Below are 21863 nucleotides of genomic sequence, written 5' to 3' on the forward strand. Positions count from 1 at the left end.
CTGGGTCAGAATCCTGATCAGGTCAGTGCCTGAGAAACATCATTCAGACCCATTCAAAGACTACAAATTCCACCACTGAAATTCCTAGCAAGTGACAAATTTATGATACCCTACAGATAAAAGAGATGGCTGTTTGAGTAAAGCGTTGAAGGAAATACTTTGCTTGGCATCGAACAGTGGAAATAATGGTTTATAAAAGTGTTTCCCATATTTCTTATGCTCTTAACCCCATCGGTAAGACTCAAGTCATGTGCAAAATGTAAATCTAAATTATTATTATTATTATTATTATTATTATTATTATTATTATTATTATTATTATTATTATTATTATTATTATCAATGAAATACATAGTTTTTCATGAATAGGTATTTTAATTTATTAACAGCCCTACATATTTTATTGTAATTTATTTTTAGAGGTTTAACATCTGGTCACTAAACACAGACTCCACTAGAAAAAAAATTATATGATCAGTATATGTTTTTAGTTTATTGTTACTTATTAAACTTAATAATGTTGAAGTTAATAATGCTCTAAATTAAGTTTATAAGTTACGCACGCTGTTTTAAGTCAGTTTATCATAATATAAGTTCAATGAACTCCTAAGGTTAATTTGATTCAGCTTAACAAATTTAAAGCAACCATGTTTTTAAAAAAATGTTTAAAAATTACTGACAAAAAGACAACAAATATTTTTATGTTGCTTTAACTTAATTTAATAAGTTAATCAGGTCTCAACTCCATTTTTTTAATTATACAAAGATTAACTTAATATTTTTAGTCAGTTTGATTAATGTAAGTTGAGATGACTAGAAAAGTTCATTTGATTGAACTGAAACATTTAGATTTTAGCAAGATTTTAGATTTAGACAGCAAGATTTTATTTTATAGTGTGAGGTTTCCTGAATTTGATATGTAGACAACCTAATGAACTGATGAAAAGGGTTTCTGGATATCTTGAGCTAGCCATGACTATAAAAATAAGGGGTATATAAATAGAAGAATGCATATTAAGCTTTTATACACTGTAGTTTTTAACATGTAATATGCATTTACCAGACCGCATTACAGGATGTGTTGCTCCCTGACACTTGAGACTGAAATATTAAATCACACAACACATACATTGACATTTGTTGCCTATGTTAAGACTCATTTTAGTTTTTCTGTGGAGTTTTAATCAATAAGTTCATCAATTAGTAATCAATTTCTTCTTACTCCTTTGATTAAGTCATGCAGTTTTGGAAAGGTGTGTCAAACAGCATGCGTACAGTACAAAACCCAGTAATACTTCTAATGACAGTTGTGTGACCTCATGAGGCAACAACTGATATGTTTATAAACATACATTTCATAGATCATTGGAGGTTTCTATGGCATTGTTGTTTCATTTCTGGTTTTAAGATCGCTTTGGCGAAATGTTTTGTTCCACTTCACATATTAACATGTACTGTATATTAATGAGCTGCTACTGTATGTGCCATATTGGAATAGTCAATGCCAGATACTGCATAAACACTTGACAGCAATCTGTTTATACTTGCATTATGCATTTTGCATACAGTTGTATTCAAAACGACTTATATTGCATCGAGAGTACCCATTTAATCAATTCTTTTTCTGGAATTGAACCCACAACATTGGCGCATGGTATGAATAAATTATTCTCACAGTCCATATGCAGTATCTATATCTTACTACTTTAAGTAACATTAAAATGTTACCATCATTTACATTGAGTTAATACAAATAAATCAGAAACCAACAAATTCATCCTGTTTTCTTAGGAATTTAAATATTTCCCTTTAAGTATTTACCTATCTACAACCAGAGGCTGCAAAATATCATGACAAGTTCGCTTATACTATGAGTGACCATTCAGTGAATGCATCTATAGACATCTCTGGGGTAGTCAAATGTGGAATATCTACGGTTTCCACTTCACAACTGCTCATTTGCATAAGATCCCCTCAACTCTGTTGCATTGCTGTCACTCATATCATTAGTAATCCCAGCTCTCATTGATAATGAATGACTTCAGATCGCTCTGTTGCTGCAAGCTGCTGTCAGTGTGCGAATGGTCTTTAAAAGCTGTGCTGCTCACAACTGATCAAACACACTGAAGAGAAGTAGGATGCCCATGAATAACACATGCCAACATAAACGTGTTTTAAATGCAGTTTAAATGTAAATGAATCCAATTATCAGGAGGAAGGCAGACAGATTTCTGTGACATTGTGGGGTTGGGGTTTTTGTTTGAACAAGAATGACCCCTGCTACTGAGAGGTACATGCTAGGTCTTTTAAAACACCATCGTGGACATAAGACAAACTCGTCACAGTGTTGATTTTCAAAAGCCCCAGTAGCCTTTGCTTTGAAGGAGAAATCCTGAGTTAAAAAGCAACTATTTAACAAAGTAAACAAAACCACCTCTTATGTATAGCGCAGATCTGAGTTTGGATTGTTAGCAGTGGAATTTCACACAAGAGTTTGGGAAGCCTTTGGGAAACTTTTATTTACGAGTAACTAACTGTAAACTGTTATCAAAAGAAGATTGCTGTGTACCTGTCTCTACTCTTATTTACTTGGGTATAAAGTACTAGTTTAATAGTTTGGAATTATTTTATGAATCATGAATTGTTTTGTTCAGTTTTTATTTTGAATAACATTAAGTGAATAAAAAGTCAAAATATTTATTTAGAACATATTACACTATTAGCAAGTGGCTTGTTACCTGCTGTTAGGTCCAAATTTCAGTTTTAAGTGCAAAATGTAAATGATTGTAGCGGTTCTTTTTTCCTTATTACAAGTTGCGTTTCTCTTTTCATGCATCACAGTAATGATCAATCTACAGGATAGTGCAATAGAACATCCTTAAGTTTGCAAACTCTGTTTTTCTGTTCAAAAGTGAAGAGTTTCTGCAATATGTATATATATATATATATATATATATATATATATATATATATATATATATATATATATATATATAATCTATATATATAATCAATTAGTCCTGACAGCATATGTATTTAGTTCATTGTAACTTATTAACCTAAGTTAATCATGTTCTAACTTAATTTTATAAGTTATGCAAGCTCTTTTTAAAGTCAGTTTAACATAATATAAGTTCAATGGACTCATAAGGACTCAAAAAAGAAAATTAAGACAACCAGAATTTTTTTTTTTTTTTTTTTTGTGGGGACGAAAGTAACACTGTTATTTATGTAACACTGCTGATAGCCGTACCTTATTTTTCGCTTCCACATCAAAGTTTGCAGAGTTTGGATTCAGATGTTTTATAAAATTAATGCATATTGCAAATGATAATAATAGAAAAAATATTCAAATATTGTAGAAAATGTTAACATTTGGCATTGTTGGATTACTTTTGAAACATTTGATGGAGCTGAAATTTTAAATTAAAATGCTGTTTAATTTTTTTTTGCAAAAGGACAAAATATGTTTGCAGTTAGCATTAACAAGATCATAGTCATATATATTTAAAATAAACAAGATTGAGCAAGTAAATTTACCAAATATTGTTGTTGCTTTTGTCCCTGCTGATGGGGTAAAAACTAACAAAGTGCAACTTTTGTTTTATATTGTAGTTGTTCTACACTGATAGAAAAAACATCTGATTTTCATAGACCACTTAGTTAGTTAGTAACCACAGCAAAAATATATTTCTGCTAAAAACATTCTCTTTTAAAAAGAGGTTTTTATGAAAAATGTTACTTTTATCCCGCTCTCCCCTACACATAAAGTACATATTTATTCCACAATCTGTAACCCTACCCAAGTTCTAACTGTAACTACCTTAATAACTTTTACTAATCAGAAAAATTAGGAGTTGATTGAGGCATAGTTAATGGTTTATTTTTAGCGAGAATCCACTGTTTATTTATTTATATGGTCACACTTTACAATAGGTTTTTTTTAGATATTGTATTTACTAACATGAAGTAATTATGAACAATACTTGTACAGCATTTAATAATCATAGTTCAACATTTACTAATGCATTATTAACCTCCAATGTCATGCTTGTAAACATTATTAACAATGAACAACTGTATTTTCATTACCTATTGTTAACTAATATGAACAAATTCTGTGCTAAATGTATTGTTTATTGTTTGTTCATTTTAGTAAATTCAATAGCCAACATTAACTAATACAATCTTATTATAAAGTACTACCGCTTATTTATGAGTTTAAGAGTGATGCAAGTTTTTGCTTTGTAGGCTATTCTAAATTGTACCATGCTGAGAATTGATGAGCTTATCTGATTAATACATTTTGATGGAAATAAATGAAACGAATAGTTGTTTTGATAAGCTTGTATGAATGGGCTTCTTCAGAAATGAGGTATTGAGTATGTATGGAGGTCTCCAACTCTGTCCCTCCCCTTTATAATTCTAAGCGCGCTCAAGCTGCACTGTGAAGGTTTGATAAAGCAAGTTAGTTGGCTGCAACTTCTAACCTATGGACACGCACGGAAGAACGTGACCAACGCGAGGTAAATCTTGACGGTTTTTCAACGCTTTTGAATTCATTTTAGCAATAGATCGCTCCTCGCGAGCTGTAAAGAATCAGACCTTGTGAAAAATAGGCAAACGTATTATTTTGCAGTTGCTGATTAAGTTAGACTACAGACAACTTTGGCTGCATATTGTTAGAGTTAATGTATACGCTTCAGCTTTAGTGCAATTGAAAAGTAGAACAGAAACAGAACTTGTGCTGCTTTTGGTACTGAGCTCTGCTCATGTGTTTATCCGTTTGCTTGACTGTGACAACTCTTACCACAGTTTTACCCGAGTAACATATAGGTATTTATAATATTCTGGATATTTCCGTTATTGCATATTACACTCTTTTGATTACAGTGTTGCTGGTTAGCACTTTTTATCAGGAAGGAAACTGTGGTTTCTGTAGTGAATTTATGAGGGAACTACAAAGTTGGTGAAACATGCTATCTTCTTTGTAGTTGGATGTAATTTGCCTCATGCTTTTTTTACTCGTAAATTGATTAAGTGCACTTGTTTTTTGCTATTAAATTTTAAAGGGACAGTTCACACAAAAAATGCTAAATGAAACTGAATTAAACTGAACTTTTAAAGGCTCAGTATTATCATACACACAAAGTACTGCTTTGGGTTTACGTGAAAGTTTGTTTTTAGAAGCAAAACTCAGTAACTATTCAATAATCTTTGGGCTGACTCAGTAATTTGAACTTGAGAACTGTCTTAATTTCATTCTTGAACAAATCATTCAGGTTTTGTGTAATATTGACCTAAAAGATCTAAGTCAATTGCTTATTCATTATTGCAATAAAGAGTTAGTGCAGAAATGTTGTAATGCATAACTTGCTCTGTTCCTCAAACAAAGTTACCACATCACACTACTTTTATGGTAATTTCTATGGTATATTTGCATTTTTAGAGGCTTCGCTCATCACCTTTTGTGTTTTACAGAAGAAAGAAAGTCAAACCAGTTTTAAAAACAACCCGAGGTTATGTAAATAAGAACAGATTTATACTTTGGGGTAAACTCTATCTTTAACTCTTCATACAAGTTGTATAATTAACCAGACCAGTTGTTTTAAATCAAAAGGTAGACTACAGACTACAGTCAAACTTTGCAAATGGCATGTTGGCATGCAGTAGAGACAAATGTTTTGCCCAGACTTTAAGATATTAAGGTTAATGGGGTTTTTTGGAAACAATTAAAGTAGTTCCTTTCATCTGCCCTCAAATCTAAACGTTTGGGGCCTCGGGACTCCAATGGTTTTCCAAAGTAAACAGAACATGTTTCTCAGCTGCTGAATAGAAAGCAGTTCACTACAAATGGGCTACAAAGGTAGAACCCGGTCTTGTGATGATGTAGTCTGCTGTAACATCGCTTTGCTGAATTATTTTAAATCCCCTCTATGTTTTACCCACAAAACACCTCATCAACTATGAAAATGACTTTTTGACTGCACTGAATGCCTCAAATTGAGTTCTTTCAGTTGGCTTTGCCATTTGCAAATGAGAGTTCAGTATGACTTCCTTTATTATAGATCTGCACTAACTGAAGCAAATCACAGTTGTCCCATAAATGCCAAACAAATCAGAAAAAGCAATCAAAAATAATCGAGAAATCGTATGCTGTGGTACAGCTTTTAAGACCCCATCAAATGGAATATTACAAATCTAATGCCACTGAATGCATAATGCATAATGGTAATAATCTTGAATGCTGGTGCTTTGTGATTAAGGGGAAACTTGCTCATGACATCAAGCTTGGACAACCCTGTGATTTTGAAGTGTGGGATGGTCTTAGAAGGGTGAGCTCAGCTGTGAAGCCAGATGTTGGCTTTTATACACTGACTTTGGGCTGGTTGGAAGAACTCCAGAGAAAATTTTCAGAGTGTTCCCTAACTTGCCTTTCTTTCTTTGTTCAAGGTTCCACTGACGGCTTGCAGTTCACGAGAGGAGAGTTGACTGTTCAGAGTCTGGATTGTACTGGGGACATTTATCACCTGTTGATACACCAACATCAAGGCAAAATGGGCCGTGGCTTCTTGAACTTGGCCTTTTTGTTGAGTATAAGTGGCTGCCTTGGACAAAAGGATTGCACCGGTGTTGATTGCCCTGAACTGCATAACTGTATAGAAGAGGTCCTGGACACCGGAGCATGTTGTGCTACCTGTGTACAAACAGGCTGCATGTGCGAGGGGTACCAGTATTATGATTGTATCAGTGCTGGCTTCAGAAACGGCAAGGTTCCAGAGGGAGAGTCGTACTTTGTGGACTTTGGGAGTACTGAATGCTCTTGTCCACAAGGGGGTGGACGGATTAGCTGCCATTTTATACCATGTCCTGAAGTTCCAGCCAATTGCATAGAATTGTCAGAACCGGCAGATGGGTGCATTCAGTGCGAGCGAGTAGGATGCGTTCACAAGGATCAGAAATACGAAGCCGGACACACGTTCCAAATGGACCCTTGTGAAGTATGCCACTGCCCGAATGGTGGTGGGGATCTAATGTGCTATCCGGTTCCAAGCTGCAATCCAAGTCGTGCTTCAAAACCCATGCTGATGACAACAACCGAAGAAACCACACAAGGGATGCCCTATCGAGACCCCATAATGCACATTTTTAACCATCAAGGCTCTAGAATTCCCTTTACCAAACATTTTCCCTTGCATGCCGATAACAATCGTCCTTTTAAGCTGCATATGAGAAAAATAGATGAGAAAGATGAGGATGAGGAAGACTATGATTATCCACCCACTGATTACTCAGCTCCTTCTCTGGATGATTTTGCAGCTCCCACAGAGTCATCCATCATGTCGGTATCTCATTCAGATAATTTTACCCCCCACCAGGGTGTGCACAGGGGTGCTAAACAAGAGCTGAGAGAGACGCTTGGTATTCATAGGTCCACAACAGAAAGGCCGCAGTTTCCTTTCTATAAGGACAGTACAGACCGAATGAGAGTAGGCACTCGCAATGACAAACCAAAAAATGAGCTATTCAGCCCTCTGGAATATAAAACAGACCGGGAACGATTCATCCTTCCTGTGGAAACTACAAACAGACTGGGATTCTCCAGTCACAAAGATGCTTCTGAGATCCAGAGCTTTAGTCTTTATAAAGACAGCTTCAATCAAGAGGACCTAACAGATGACGAACAGCTTGAATTTCCTTCAGAAACTACTGATGGGGAAAGAGATACCTCACAGGAGGACACCACATACAGCGAGACAGTTACTGACTCTCCAGTGACTATTGAGAAAACTACATCATCTCCACTTTGGGAAACCACAATTTTAATGCAAGCTGCTTGGGACGATGTATCAGAGAGTCAAATTCAACCACTTCTCCCAAATACTGTCGAAACAGATGGCTCCAAACATGAAGAAACCATCACAAGAGAGACTAGTAAAGAAAAAGCAGCTGTTCTGAATGAAACTACAAGTCTGTATGACTTTCGATCAATCACTGGTAATCAGAATGAATATATCCTGAGCACTCCAGATCCTGCTAAGCAAAGTGTGACCATCCCAGCTGAAACTTTACCAGAACATGAAGAATCAGAAGCCGAATTTGAAGAGAAACAGAAAAGGCTTGCAGTGGACCACAGAGAACCACTTGAAGAACACAAAAGACTTCCTGTTAAAAACGCCCTTGAGCACCCACAACCTGGAGAAGAACATGTGCAGAGCACCTCAGCAAAGCACAACACTGAGCTTGAGAGGAAACATCAGTGGCACTTGTTCTCTCCAGTTACCTTCAGTCCAACCAGCCCACCTTCAAACAAACAGTCCCACAGTCTGTTTAACTTCAGAGAAGAAGAGGACGAGGCAGACAACACCCTCAGAGCTGCTTTTGTGGATGAGGAAGGTAAGTTAACAAGCTTGTCATTTATTCAGTGTTTCAAGTGCCGAACTGTTATGCTGAAGAGTTTCAGTGCATAATTAATGCTAATGTGATTTATAGTTGACATTCACCTGGTACCATAAACTCCCATTTTGAGTGCTTGGCAACTTGCCATAGACGTTCACAGCTGTGTAAAGATGACTATAACACATTGGCGGGGAACACAACGGGCCTTGTACCCTGCGGTTTTGACAAGACTAAACAAACAGGCCTCTCTCTTGAGATGTCTACGGTGACTTGTTTTCACAGATCACATGACAGGTTACCAATTAAAGTATTTCTGGTATCACACAGCGCTTAGGAAAACTGTTTGCTGTCATGTTTGATTTTGACACGTAAGTGGTAGCTAGTCCCAGGAATTGTGCATGAGCTGGAGCATAAATATTCAACTCAGGGGGGCCGTCTGGATCGCGAAGCCAAACATCGCTCCTGCTGGGAACATCCTCCTCGCTCAGTCATCATATTCACTCACACACCACCTAACACCCTTGTGTCGTTTAGCACGCTCAAAGCTTCAATTAGCGGAAATCATTGCTTGCTATAAACACACCATTGACTGGAAAATGGCTTGTGACTTTGAACCAAAAGGTGTTTATAGGTTTGTCTGTATAATTCATCTTGACTGGTGCTGGAACTGAAATATTTAATTGGACCTTTGAATGAGGCACCAAGGTAACTCAATGCTTTTCCAGTGCCTACTTAATAATGCGTGATGAAATCACTAACTTTAGATTTTTTTTAGGTTTAGATGGTGAGTCAACTTTTTTTTTGCTGTTATATTAATACTATATTGAAATATGGGCAACAAATTCAGTGTGTTATGCTAAAGGGATCATTCAGTATATATTAAAGGGGTGGTCCACAGTGAATTTTAAAGGCTTGGTTGTGTTTATACGATGCAAAGCAATGTGTGCTCATGCTTTATTTGTAGAAAATCACATTATTTTTACTTAGATAATATACAGCTACTCAGCTAACATAAAAACGACTGTCATATTTCCTAGTTCCTCCGAAAGGCCTGCCCTCAAGAGGCTCTGATTGGTCAGCTAACATAATGTGCTGTGATTCACGGATCGGCTCCACGTCACCACGTCACACTTCTACAAGCGCACGCTTTTGCGCTGCGTAAACAGTAGCTGTTAGCCATAACAGTTTCTGCCTGAATGAGACAGAACATAAAGAGCACACAGCTGAACCTCACGCCTGCTCTCTAAAATAAAATCTGACAAGTGTCTTTCACATATATTCAGAATAAGCATGTGTAAGTAATATGAAACGTTCACGTATCTTTTGCAGGTTTGTTATTTGAGATGTAGAACACACGGAAAGTGGCTGCATAGAGACACTCTCCAGCGCTGGTGAGGATTGTGAGTGTTTACAGCAGTTTGACTGATAAATATGAATTTGTAGCTAGATTGTTAGTAGTGCCGAACAGCATTTCCCATTGTTTACATCCTTGTTTACGTCCTCGCTACAACACACCGTTAACACTAGAAACTGTGTGTGTAATTGATCAATTTTAACAAATAAAAATACTTACGTGTTGTGGCTCACAATCCACAACTTCGTCAGTTGGAGGAGTCCAGGAATCCAGCACTGAACTGGGAGAGATTCTGGAAGCTGTCATTTGTCAAATGCTAGTTATATATTTTTAAATTATAATAAATTATAAATATCTGGAACATAATTAAAATTAAACTGAAAGCAGTTCTCTCTTTGTGCCGTGTCCTTTGGAAGCTCAAATACAGAAACACAATGAGCAAATAGCAGCGTTTGGACGGCATTTTAGGTTTCTCTGCTATAATATTCAGCGCATCTGGCTACGCTGCCTCGTTGCTGTGCGGAGTGTATGTGCGTGGTCAATGCGCACAACCTGAAGCATTGTGATCTCACTAGCCTGGATGTATTTTTTTTGTAGTTCCAAATTTAATTCGCTGTAGGTATTGCTAAGCTCACTCTGTAAAAGCCAATGTCTCCCTTTGCATTGAACTTTGAGCATATTACATTCAGAGAAGTTGTTTATGTTCACACAGCTACATTACACATGAACTCAAGTTTAATATATGATATCATAGTGGACCACCCCTTTAAAGGGATCATTCTCCCATTTACTCACCCTCAGGTGGTATTTTTTATTTTGTTGAACAAATTAGAAAATATAGTATTTTGAAGGGAAAACACTATGAAATTCAATCGCGATTGGTTTATAACATCCTTAAAATAACAACAACAACAACAGTATCTAATTTGTTAACTATGCATATTTTGTCATATCCGCTTGTTAAGTCGTGATGTATGGAATACAGTTTCTGGGTCCAAGCCGCTACTCATTTGAATTGAGAAAATATTTGTTTATGACCACTTTTTAGTCATATCAAACATTAAAGTGAATTTTATATAAAACCGTGATGTACACATCAATCTCTGGGCTTGCTGCCTCACAGACACCAATATTATATATATATATATATATATTGCGATCGTGTTTTTCAAAATTATTACATTGCTTTGTAAACGCTTATTGTTACCATTTGTTGAGCCTCCCCATACAGTGGGCTTGGACCTGCAAGCTGCTTTGCGTGACGTCACACTTAACAAGCAGATAGCATTTGTTGTTCTGCCTTAATTGCTGATATTTGCTAATATTTTATTAATCATATTCTTAAGATTATCACACTTGAAATAAACTCAACAGTAAAACAATTGGAAGCATAACAGTAATGTGAATTTGAGAAAAATGTGCTTGCTTGTCATGAAAATAGTGTAGGAATGCAAATAATGGCAATTATGAGCTTGGTGCAATTTATGTTATGCGCTTTTGAGGTGAAATGTGATTCACCCAGATACGAGGTTTCAGTTTTGTTCCAGAGGTTTTATGAAATGACAAATTGTCCTGCTTACCCAATGTAAAACTGCTGTTTGCATAACACTGATAGATGTGACCTTTCCAATAGCATGAAATAACTCAATCTGTTATCATTTCTTATTGTTTAGATTCTGTTTGTCTGCCAAGATTACACTGCTTTGTCTTGCTTGGCTATAATATTTTTTAGCCATGGTCAGCATACAGGTTGATCAGTGAACTTCTATTTTTGTTGTAACCAAGACAAGATGTCTTGAAACAGTGCTGGTAAAGCTGGTCAAGTGGGTTTCCTGATAAAAGTAAAGAGTTAAATCTTAGACTGGAAGGGTCAGCCTGGATCAATGTGACAAGGCTACTTCAGCCAAAAGGCAACATTGCACAATTAGTTAGATAAGAAGAGGAATTAGTTATCTTGCAGGATACCAGTTGGCCATTGCTCAAAATAAGCAGCTCTCACCGGATAGAAACACTTGGAGCTCTCAACAGTTTGCCTGTCTGCATTGCATGAGTATGATAATCAGGGAAAGTGGAGGCATACTGTACTGATAATATGTTTGGCAGGAAAGCGGTTTATCGTTTTGTGCATACCGGCATTACCAACATGTGCACTGAATTTAAATTCAGAGGTAGCAGCCTAGACTGCTTGTGTTGCATGATGCATCTCATCCGCCAATCGTGACTGTCTGCCATGTAGATAAGCATCGTCCTATGAGAAACTTGTTATGTGGAACCAAATGAAGACATGTTTTTTTAGTGATGGCAAAGATAAGCCTAGAGCTATGAAAAAAATAAGAGACCACTTGTAAATTCTCAGTTTTTGTGGATGTGCTGGATTTACCTGCTATGTGTTTTGAGTAAAATATTAATGCTTGTTTTATTCTATAAAGGTCTGATAAGATTTCTTTCAAATTTCAGATGAAAATATTGTCGTTTGAAGCATTTAGAGCATTTTATTCCCCCAGATATTGACAGTTGAACAACATAACAAATGCTTTCATATTTCGGATTTTATAACTGCTCTAAAGTTAAAACTTTGTCATTGGGTTCTAAAAATTAATGAAAAATATCTGAAACGTGTCTGAAGGCATTTTTTATTCTTTTTTTTTTACCAATTGTACTTGAACATTTTTATTTTGAATTTAGAAGAAATGTCATTAATAGTTTGCAGAACAAAATAAATGTTACATTTTACTGAAACACATAACTGTAAATTGAAAAAATCTCCAAGTAGTTCATAATTTCCATAGGTATTTCCAAATATTTTCCATACAAGTAGGTAACAAATCCAAGGTACGACTGCTGTACCCTCACTGGCCACTGTATTAGGTACACCTTACTAGTACTGGGTTGCACCCTCTTTTGCCATCAGAACTGTCTTAATCCTTCATGGCATACTGCAGATTCAACAAGGTATTGGAAATATTTCTCAGAGATTTTGGTCTATATTGACATAATACTTTCACGCAGTTGCTGCAGAATTGTCAGCTGCACATCCATGATGAGAATCTCCAGTTCCACCACATTCCAAAGGTGCTCTATTGGATTGAGAACTGGTGACTGTGGAGGCCATTTGAGTACAGTGAACTCATTGTCATGTTCAAGAAACCAGTCTGAGATGATTCGCGTTTTATGACATGGAGCGATATCCTACTGGAAGCAGCCATCAAAAGATGGGTACACCGTGGTCATAAAGAGATGGACATGGTCAGCAACAATACTCAGGTAGGCTGTGGCGTTGACACAATGCTCAGTTGGTTCTAATGGGCCCAAAGTGTGCCAAGAAAATATCCCCTACATCATTACACAACCAGCAGCAGCTTGAACCATTGATACAAGGCAGGATGGATCCATGCTTTCATGTTGTTGATGCCAAATTCTGACCCTACCATCTGAATGTCGCAGCAGAAATCGAGCCTCATCAGACCAGGCAACATTTTTCCAATCTTCTGTTGTCCAATTTTGGTGAGCCTGTCTGAATTGTAGCCTCAGTTTCCTGTTCTTAGCTGACAGGAGTTGCACCCGGTGTGGTCTTCTGCTGCTGTAGCTCATCCGCCTCAAGGTTGGATGTGTTGTGCGTTCAGAGATGCTTTTCTGCATACCTCGGTTGTAACTTTTCTATCAACTCGAACCTGGACATTCTCCTCTGACCTCTGACATCAACAAGGCGCCCACAGAACTGCCGCTCACGGATATTTTCTCTTTTTCGGACCATTGTCTGGAAACCCTAGAGATGGTTGTGCATGAAAATCCCAGTAGATCAGCAGTTTATAAAATACTCAGACCAGCCCATCTGGCACCAACAACCATGCCACGTTTAAAGTCACTTAAATCACCTTTCTTTCCTGTTTGAACTGCAGCAGATCGTCTTGACCATGTCTACATGCCTAAATAGATTGAGTTGCTGCCATGCGATTGGCTGATTAGAAATTTGCGTTAACGAGCAGTTGGACAGGTGTATATAAAATTAAACGTGAATTTTCTAGGGTTAAACAGGCACTTAGCACTCATGGACTGTCTTTGAAGTGTAATTGATCAGTTTCCCCTGAACCAAGGCAGTTATTAAAGTTATCTGATATAATTCCAGCTGTAATATGGCAAACATTCTCATTTTAAAAGTCAGAGTGTCTGTGTTTTCTCACTTTGCGCTCGATTTAAAGAATAGTATGCTAATTGCACAAATGCACCATCTTGAATAGTTTATTAGCAGTCAGAACGATGAAGGAATGTGTGGAGGAAATCTGGAAAATGCATTAGAATTGGCTCCTATTTGCTTGGGATGAATGCTGCATATAATATGTCTATATGTGCATGTGCCGTTTTGCTTTGGGGGGAACTTAAGCATGTTGTTGATATTCTCTTTTACGTCTCAATGTTTACTGCCAGCAGTAATGCAGTGATTTGTGATCCTGTCTTCTCATTCAAATGCATCTAGGCTCTGTTCACATTTAAGAATTAAAGAGACTCTGAGCCATACAGAGATAATGATAAAGACGGGGCTCTAGAGATTTATTTTTTCCCCTCAAGCCTGACACTTACTGCAGGAAGTCGAGGCTACATTTCAGTTTATACTCTCATTTGTTAGTTCCTGCAACACGCTTTCTTAGGGAAGCATCCATTTGGTGGCTTTAATCCTGCTTCACTAAAACATCGCTCTTGTTCTAGCTTGTTTAGGGAAGAATCCATTACTTTAACCAAGCCTAAACTCCCTTTTCAATTAGATTTCAATGAGCATAACAATTTAAAATCAAGTCACTGAAGCAATGTTTTGGCGGTTTGGGATAAAACTCACATTTCAGGGCTCAGAATCTCAGAATTATTTACCTAAAGAGATTCTTGCTGAGTTTTAAGAATATTGTGTATGTTTAAAATTGTTGGAGACTACATGTTGACAGGAAAATGCTTATTTATAAACTGCTAAATGTGTGTGATGCCTAAAATGCTCATATGGGAACACAGTGTCAACCAATAATGTATTACTATAGTATTAATATTCCTGTTATTGGATTTTAATCACGCATGTTTGAGCTAGAAAGATGGATTCCTCCATTTAATATTGTTGGCTGGTTTCCCCAAGAGCTGATGCCAAAAAGATTTTGTGTAGGAGCAGAGTATGTGTGAGATGTCAATAGATTTGGTAATTTTTAAGATGAATGGCTTCTGTTTTCTTAGCGAGAGTATATTCCAAAACATATGGAATTGCACAAACAGATCATTGTGGCTAATGCAAGCTCTCTGCATCTTCGAAAATATGAGTTTGTGCTAAGATAAATGGCAGTGATCCTCATGCATAGTGGACTGTGTCGTTAAAATGCACATTAATTTGAATTATTCCTGTCAGTCTCAAAGCCTGTATTTCTTCCCTATGTAAATTGATGGGGATTTACTTATACACAATCCATGAATAAGAAATCTATCTGCAGAGTTCCTTCTGTCCTTAATATATGCAGGTCCAGACTCAGAGCATGATATGCCATTGTATATGAGAGATTGCAGTGGTTCTGTATTTGGCAGTCATACAATTTAAAAGTACAGTATGAAAACAAAGAAGCATTTAAAGCGAAACAAGCATGTTATATTTTTGGATTCAGTATTTATTGTGTCTGTCTTATTTTTGTTTTTTTCTACATTTTGTCAAAGATATTTACATCTTTTACTTTTTAGAATCTGCTTAGAAAACTAGCAAACGCTTTCAACTATTAAAGATAATTAAATGCCATTTTCTGTCCTCTATTTGATCCTTGGGATGTCTGAGAATTTCGAAAGGATCATGTGAAACTAGGGAAAAAGCTTTGAGAATAAGGAAACGAGAAATTTAAAGTCATCAATCAGCTTGGCCGTTGTTTCATGATGTTGCAGGGTTATCTAAATTTTGGTCACACTTTATTTTGATGGTATGTTTGTTAAATTTAAGTTACATTGCAACTAATTCTCAATAGATAATAAGTAGACTGTTACAGTAGGTTGGGGTTAGGGTTGTGGTTAGGGTTAGTGTAAGTTGGCATGTACTTGCAAAGTTTCTTATAGTCAGTTAAATGTCTGTTGAAGGAGCAGTATCAACAGATATTAAGCAGACAGTCTACTAATACTCAAATGGACTATCAAAATTAAATGTTACCATACTTTTGTGTCAAGTGAACGTCAACATATGTAGCATGGACAGGTACAGTCAGGCATGTTATACGGCCCTTATGCAATTCCCTCATAAGGGCCAACCAAAATGTGGCAAATGTTTGATTGCCAATTGGGAGAGTTCAATTTACTTTTTCCCCCATACACTGCATGATCACAGCACAACAAACTAGGGTTGCACGATACTGGAATTCGGTACCAGTCAATACTGAAATTTTAAAAACATCAATTTCCCGCTAACATTTAAGCTCTATTGAGCACGTTCTTAAATACTACTGATTTGCCATTGAGTTTACATGCTCAACAGAAATGAATGTTTTGGCATTGAAAATCATCAGTTCACCGAACAGTTCACGGGAAAACTCACAAACTGTAAGTGTAACCACAGATACAGGGGCACTGGAGTGGTTTAATTTTTTACTAAAATTTCAAAAATTTCAGTATCGATTGGTATTGAATTCCAGTATCATGACAACCCTACAACAAACGGCAAATGACAAAGCTAAAATGTGGCCTTATTCATAGAGGAGTTGCATGAGTCAGAATTTAGCTCAAAATCTAACCAAAATCGCACAGTATATGCCTGACCTAATAGGAAGTAGTGGAACTGTTCTTATGGGCCCTTTCAATCTTATATTTGTGGCTAGAAAAATGTGTACAGAATATTTTTTTTTTTTTACAAATTGCCAACTACTGGCCTGACATTCAAACACTTCTAAAATATTCGTTTTTTGCATTGAAGGTTCTGTAGTGGGGAACCTTTCCACAAAAGATTCTTTAAAGGGAAAAAGGTTTTTTAGAGTATAGAAATGCTAAAACTGATTCATTTAAGACTGCTTTACTTTTTTATTGCATCACTATAAAAACTTCCTTTTAGAACCTTTATTTAATAGGTATGTAACTATTGACAGATATGATGAGTTGATTAGATTCAATTCACAACTTTGATTGAACAATTAGATTTTTTTTATTAAAGGCATTATAGAGTAAATGAAAAGATGTCCTTTTATTGGCAGTTGCTGCTCATATCTTTGTCAAAATTGTCAAAAGGACTTGCCTGTGCTCTTTCCATTCAAAATTGGAGGCAAACACTGCTTTTTAATCATCATGATCCAAATAAAGATGCAGCACACATGCAGCATGAGTAGTTTTAATCTAACTTAAACTGTATTATTTCGAAATATGTTACAAAAACAGAATAGTCGGACTTTAGTTTTGTGAAATAATACATCTGTAGTAAACAGCAGAGGAAATGAATTAGATGCAGATTCACTTTCCGCCAACAGATGGCACTTGTACGGCAGCGTTATTATGTTTTCTGAGTTACCGCTTTAAACAAAACAGCACTGCACTGCACCAAAGACACTAGCTATGTCTTATTTCAGAGGCTGCATCCTACGAAGGAGGATTATTACCGCCATTAAAAAGCTGTAATACAATTTGTAATGACTTTTTTTTCAAAGTGATTTTAAAACTTATTGAAGCGATCTAAAGGCAAAGCGAGGTTTACATAAGCTGGAAATATATTTCCTTTGATCCATACATGTACACATAAACATGTAAACTGCCTATAAAATCACTCTTTCATAAGACATGTCAAACTCTTTTTGTTTTTTTAATGTGTTTAGATATCCAAGTAAAATAAATTTAATTCATACATTTAAACCAGAGCTTTCTTTTAAAAACTTCCTCCCTTTATCAGCGCGCAATGAATTCGAGTTCGCAAAGGATCCACCAGTTGTGTCCTTCATTACATGGGAAACGAAGGATGCATTTTGAGGCTGCGTTTAAAAGAGTCTTTGAATTTTTTTAAAATGAGACAGCCTTCGTCGCTCCGCAATGATGTAGCGCACTTCGAATGCATCCTTCGGAGGATGCAGCCTCTGAAATGAGACACAGCTTATAGAATTCACAACACGTGTCACTTGTATCTTTTTTAATGGGGAAAAGTGTAACAGCAAAGTCCCTTTAAGGCAAGTAATTTCACCAGTCGGCCATCTTTGAAACGCCTCTTAGGCAGTATGCTCGGGCATTCTGTCTGAATGGGAAACATCAAATTTTTCAAAACTACTTGTCAAGCTTATGATTCCATTTCATATTACAATTAATCAATAAAATTAAACTACTACTGTCTATTTAGTTTCATTTCTAAATGTTCATATCACACAAAAGCTGCAGAAACTCACGTCTGGTCTGATCCCCTCCCCCGGACAATTGTCATTCTATAGCGATCGCTGATTGGCTTCTGTACTAGAAGATGGGCTTTATTCGCCATATAGCGATCACTGATTGGTTCCTGTACTAGAAGGCGGCGCTATATTGACAGTTACACTTATCCCCATTCAAAAGTTTACAAGTGACATGTCCTGTGTATTCTATAGTCTTTGGTAATAGTAAATATGGTGAATAAAGCCCCACCTACTAGTACAGGAGCCAATCATCGATCGCTATATGGTGAATAAATCCCGCCTTCTAGTACGGGGCCCATAATTGATTGCTCTTGACTGACGATACTCCGGGGGAGGGGCTTGGACCAGACATGAGTTTCTGCAGATTTTGTGTGATACGAACATTTAGAAATGAAACTAAACTGACAGTTGTTTAATTTCATTGGTTATTCGTAATATGAAATTCAATAGTAGGCTTGGCAAGCAGTTTTGGAGAATTTGATGGTTCTCCACTCAGACCGAATTGCTGAAGAAGCTGCCTAAGAGATGTTTCAAAGATGGCTGCAGAGTGAAATGAATTGCCTTAAAGGGACTTTGACTGCACTTAATGAACACTTTAATATGTATAATTCAGGAGAAAGATGAACAGAAAATACAACATAGACTTTTCTAAAGACCCTCCGAGATTCGTTCATATAAATTCCAACTGCAGTTGTATTGCAATTTGTTTGGTATCTCAACCGATTTGAATGATCACAAATTTGAATGGATTTTTTTAAACTTCAAGTTACATCCTTATTATTTACAAGAGTGTAATTCAGCATCTTTATTTATTTTATAGATCATACCAAATACCAAAAATCATTAGAAGTATTTTTTTAAGTGTAGAATTGTAGAATAAACATGTTAAAATGATATGTTATTGCCATATGCTAATGTTCGCTTAAGACTCATCTTATATTTGCAGCATAGTCAGTGAGGAAAAATCTGTGTTTTTGTCATGCTCACATGCAGCACAACTGCTGTTGGATGATATATATCAGTAGCTGAGGTAAACAGTGAGTTCACAGACGACATGAGTGTTCAATCATCTTCCATCAAGGTCACACTCAAAACTATATACAAGCACTGTTGTCTGTGCAAAGAGCTGTGATGAAGGAGAGCTTGGAGATTAAATGTCCAACAGAGACTCATCTAAGATGCCAGCACATGCCAAAAACACAAAAGAAATCACTGGGAGAGTCAGTGGATGTCAATCACAGATTTAGCGCGACCATATTTCTTTGTTTGTGATAAATATTACATGAGCGTCAGTCTGTTGTGTGGAGCAGGTTTCTCTCTCCGGGGTGTTTGGTTTTGTATGTGAATGATTGAACTGGATGCTGTTTTTTTTTTAAATGTTGGACAGGACTGGGAGTAGGTTTTCATGTTTGTTTCAGCTGAAAGATAAAATTTGATCAAGGGTGTTTTACAACCCATGACAGAGTCTGTATTCTTGACAGGCGCATGTGGATTTTAATCTGCACTTCGTTTACTATTCATGTTTACATGCAAATTTTTTCATTTTCTTTTTGGCTTAGTCTCTTTATTAATCAGGGGTTGCTACAGCGGAATGAACCGCCAACTTATCCAGCATATATTTCACACAGTTGATGCCCTTCCAGCCACAACCCCACACTAGCAAACACCCATACGCTCCTTTATTCACACTTAAACTTTATTCACTACGGCCAATTTAGCTTATTCAATTCACCTACAGTATATCGCTTGTCTTTGGACTGTGGGGGAAACCCACTCAAACACGGGGAGAACATGCAAACCTCCCACAAAAATGCCAACTGACTCAGACAGGGCTCGAACCAGTGACCTTCTTGCTGTGAGGCAATTGTACCACCCACTGAGCCACCATGACGCCATTACATGCAAATTTCTTTTTCACATAGCACAAATGATGTACTTTCACTTAGTGCTACTCTTTTACTTGTATTAAAATCAAAACATATTTTTGTAGGGATATCAGAAGATAATTTCCCTAAAAAAACAGCTTAAGCGAGCCTAAGCTGGTTGGCTGGTTTTACAGTAGCTGGTTGACCACCCCGATTTTAGAGGATTTTTGGCCATTTCCAGACTGGTTTCAGTGGAAATCGTCGTCATTTTAGGGGGGATACCAAACAGCGGCAAAGAGGCGAAGCGTGAGCAGAGCTACAGACGCCTGCTAACATTTTGCTTAGACAGGCTTTTCTTTGGGAAAAATGCTTAATACTTCATTATTTGCGACTCGTTTGTATTCTGAACACATGTGCTTGGTTGTATACTAGCAATAAAGTGTTTAGACTTTTAACACACTGTTGTAATACGTTGAGCCACTAAGCATTGTTCTTATGATGTTTTTCTACAGGAGGAAAATGCGAATTACTTCCAAAACACTTCAAATATAGTCTGTGTTAGTAAATGCAGGGCTATTTATGAAATCCAGACATAACACTGTATGACAACGTTTGAGATGGCTGTTCTAGAGCCTACAGCTAATCAATTCTGTCAGTCAAATCAATTCAAAATCAGTCAGATTCTAATGCTTTCAAGTTCTAAAGAAAATTATAAATGATAAATTATCTTAAATAAAACAAATACATTTATAGAGATGGTAAAATAAGTATATAATTTCACTCACCTGGCAAATGGAGGCCACTTGAATGGTTTATGGGCACAATTAAGTGCACACAGCATGCCATATTATCGGATAATTGTAAGAAATATTTACAGAATGCAACTAACTGTGTAAAGCCACAAAAAACAAAAGAAAACAAAAATACGATGTATATGCCGAGTTCAGCGGCTAAACAGCTGGAATCAGCTGAGGTGAAGTGACAGCGACCTACGAGACCTAGCTGTGACTCAAGTGGCCACGCCCTTAATTATGCAGACTTAATATAACTTAATAAAAATGAAACGTATGAGTTATAAAATAAAATTCACCACCTCACAGTTGTCATGAAGGGTAATATTAGCTATATGAACCAAAACCATTCTTTGTACCAGGCTGTAAACATCTGTTTTTCTACTGTAAATTTGGCCATTTTAACTGTGGGGTCAATAGAAATTTGCTCTATTATGGAGCCAGGACTAGCGGAATTTCGATGAATTGCAGTTTCAGTTACTTAGCTTCACGAGAGAGAGTGGGAGGTTGCTGCTTGGCTAAAACCAGCTTGACCAGCCTGGTTTAAGATGGACATAGCTAGTTTTGACTGGTCTCCCAGCCTGGCTAGGCTAGTCAAGCCGGTTTTAGCTGGTCATCTCCCACCCTGACCAGCTAAAATCAGGCTGGAAATGTCTGAAGCCAGCCTGGAAATGGCCAAATCTCTAAAACCAGGTTGGTTGACCAGCTGAAAACCATCTTAGGCTGGTTTAAGCTATTTTTTCAACATCTAAGTTGGCACCTAAAGTATATTACAAATGCATTTTACAAATTTTAGTATTTTTTTGAAGCAGAATTTTCAACATCATTACTGTCTTGGGTTTCAATCCTTTCTTATACACTATAGGCTGATTTGGGTGAAATCAGGAAACTTTTCTTCTAATTAAAAAAATCTTTAATTTATTATCAATTTTGCAAACGGTTGTGCTGTGTAAAACTTGTATTCAGGATGCTTTGATGATCAAACTGTTATTTGAAATCCAAACCTGAACCTTTTGTGCCACTTTTAATCATGTATGATTACATGCATCCTTGCTGAATAAAAGTAATACTTTCTTTTAAATGTCTGCTTAAA

General features: G+C 36.6%; 1 protein-coding gene across 3 annotated transcripts in view; it reads left to right on the plus strand.

Moving 5' to 3' along the window:
* The first annotated feature begins 4429 nt into the window (after positions 1-4429).
* fbln2 (fibulin 2) overlaps positions 4430-21863 on the plus strand; it is a 118959-nt gene continuing 101525 nt past the window's right edge. For all 3 annotated transcript variants that reach the window (XM_056467742.1, XM_056467743.1, XM_056467744.1), the window contains exons 1-2: positions 4430-4526; positions 6454-8397. In XM_056467742.1, coding sequence (XP_056323717.1) covers positions 6558-8397 — 1840 coding nt within the window. In that variant the 5' untranslated portion in view covers positions 4430-4526; positions 6454-6557. The remainder of the gene's footprint in view (positions 4527-6453; positions 8398-21863) is intronic.

Source organism: Danio aesculapii, chromosome 11 (assembly GCF_903798145.1).
Source record: "Danio aesculapii chromosome 11, fDanAes4.1, whole genome shotgun sequence".
NCBI classification, from domain to species: domain Eukaryota; kingdom Metazoa; phylum Chordata; class Actinopteri; order Cypriniformes; family Danionidae; genus Danio; species Danio aesculapii.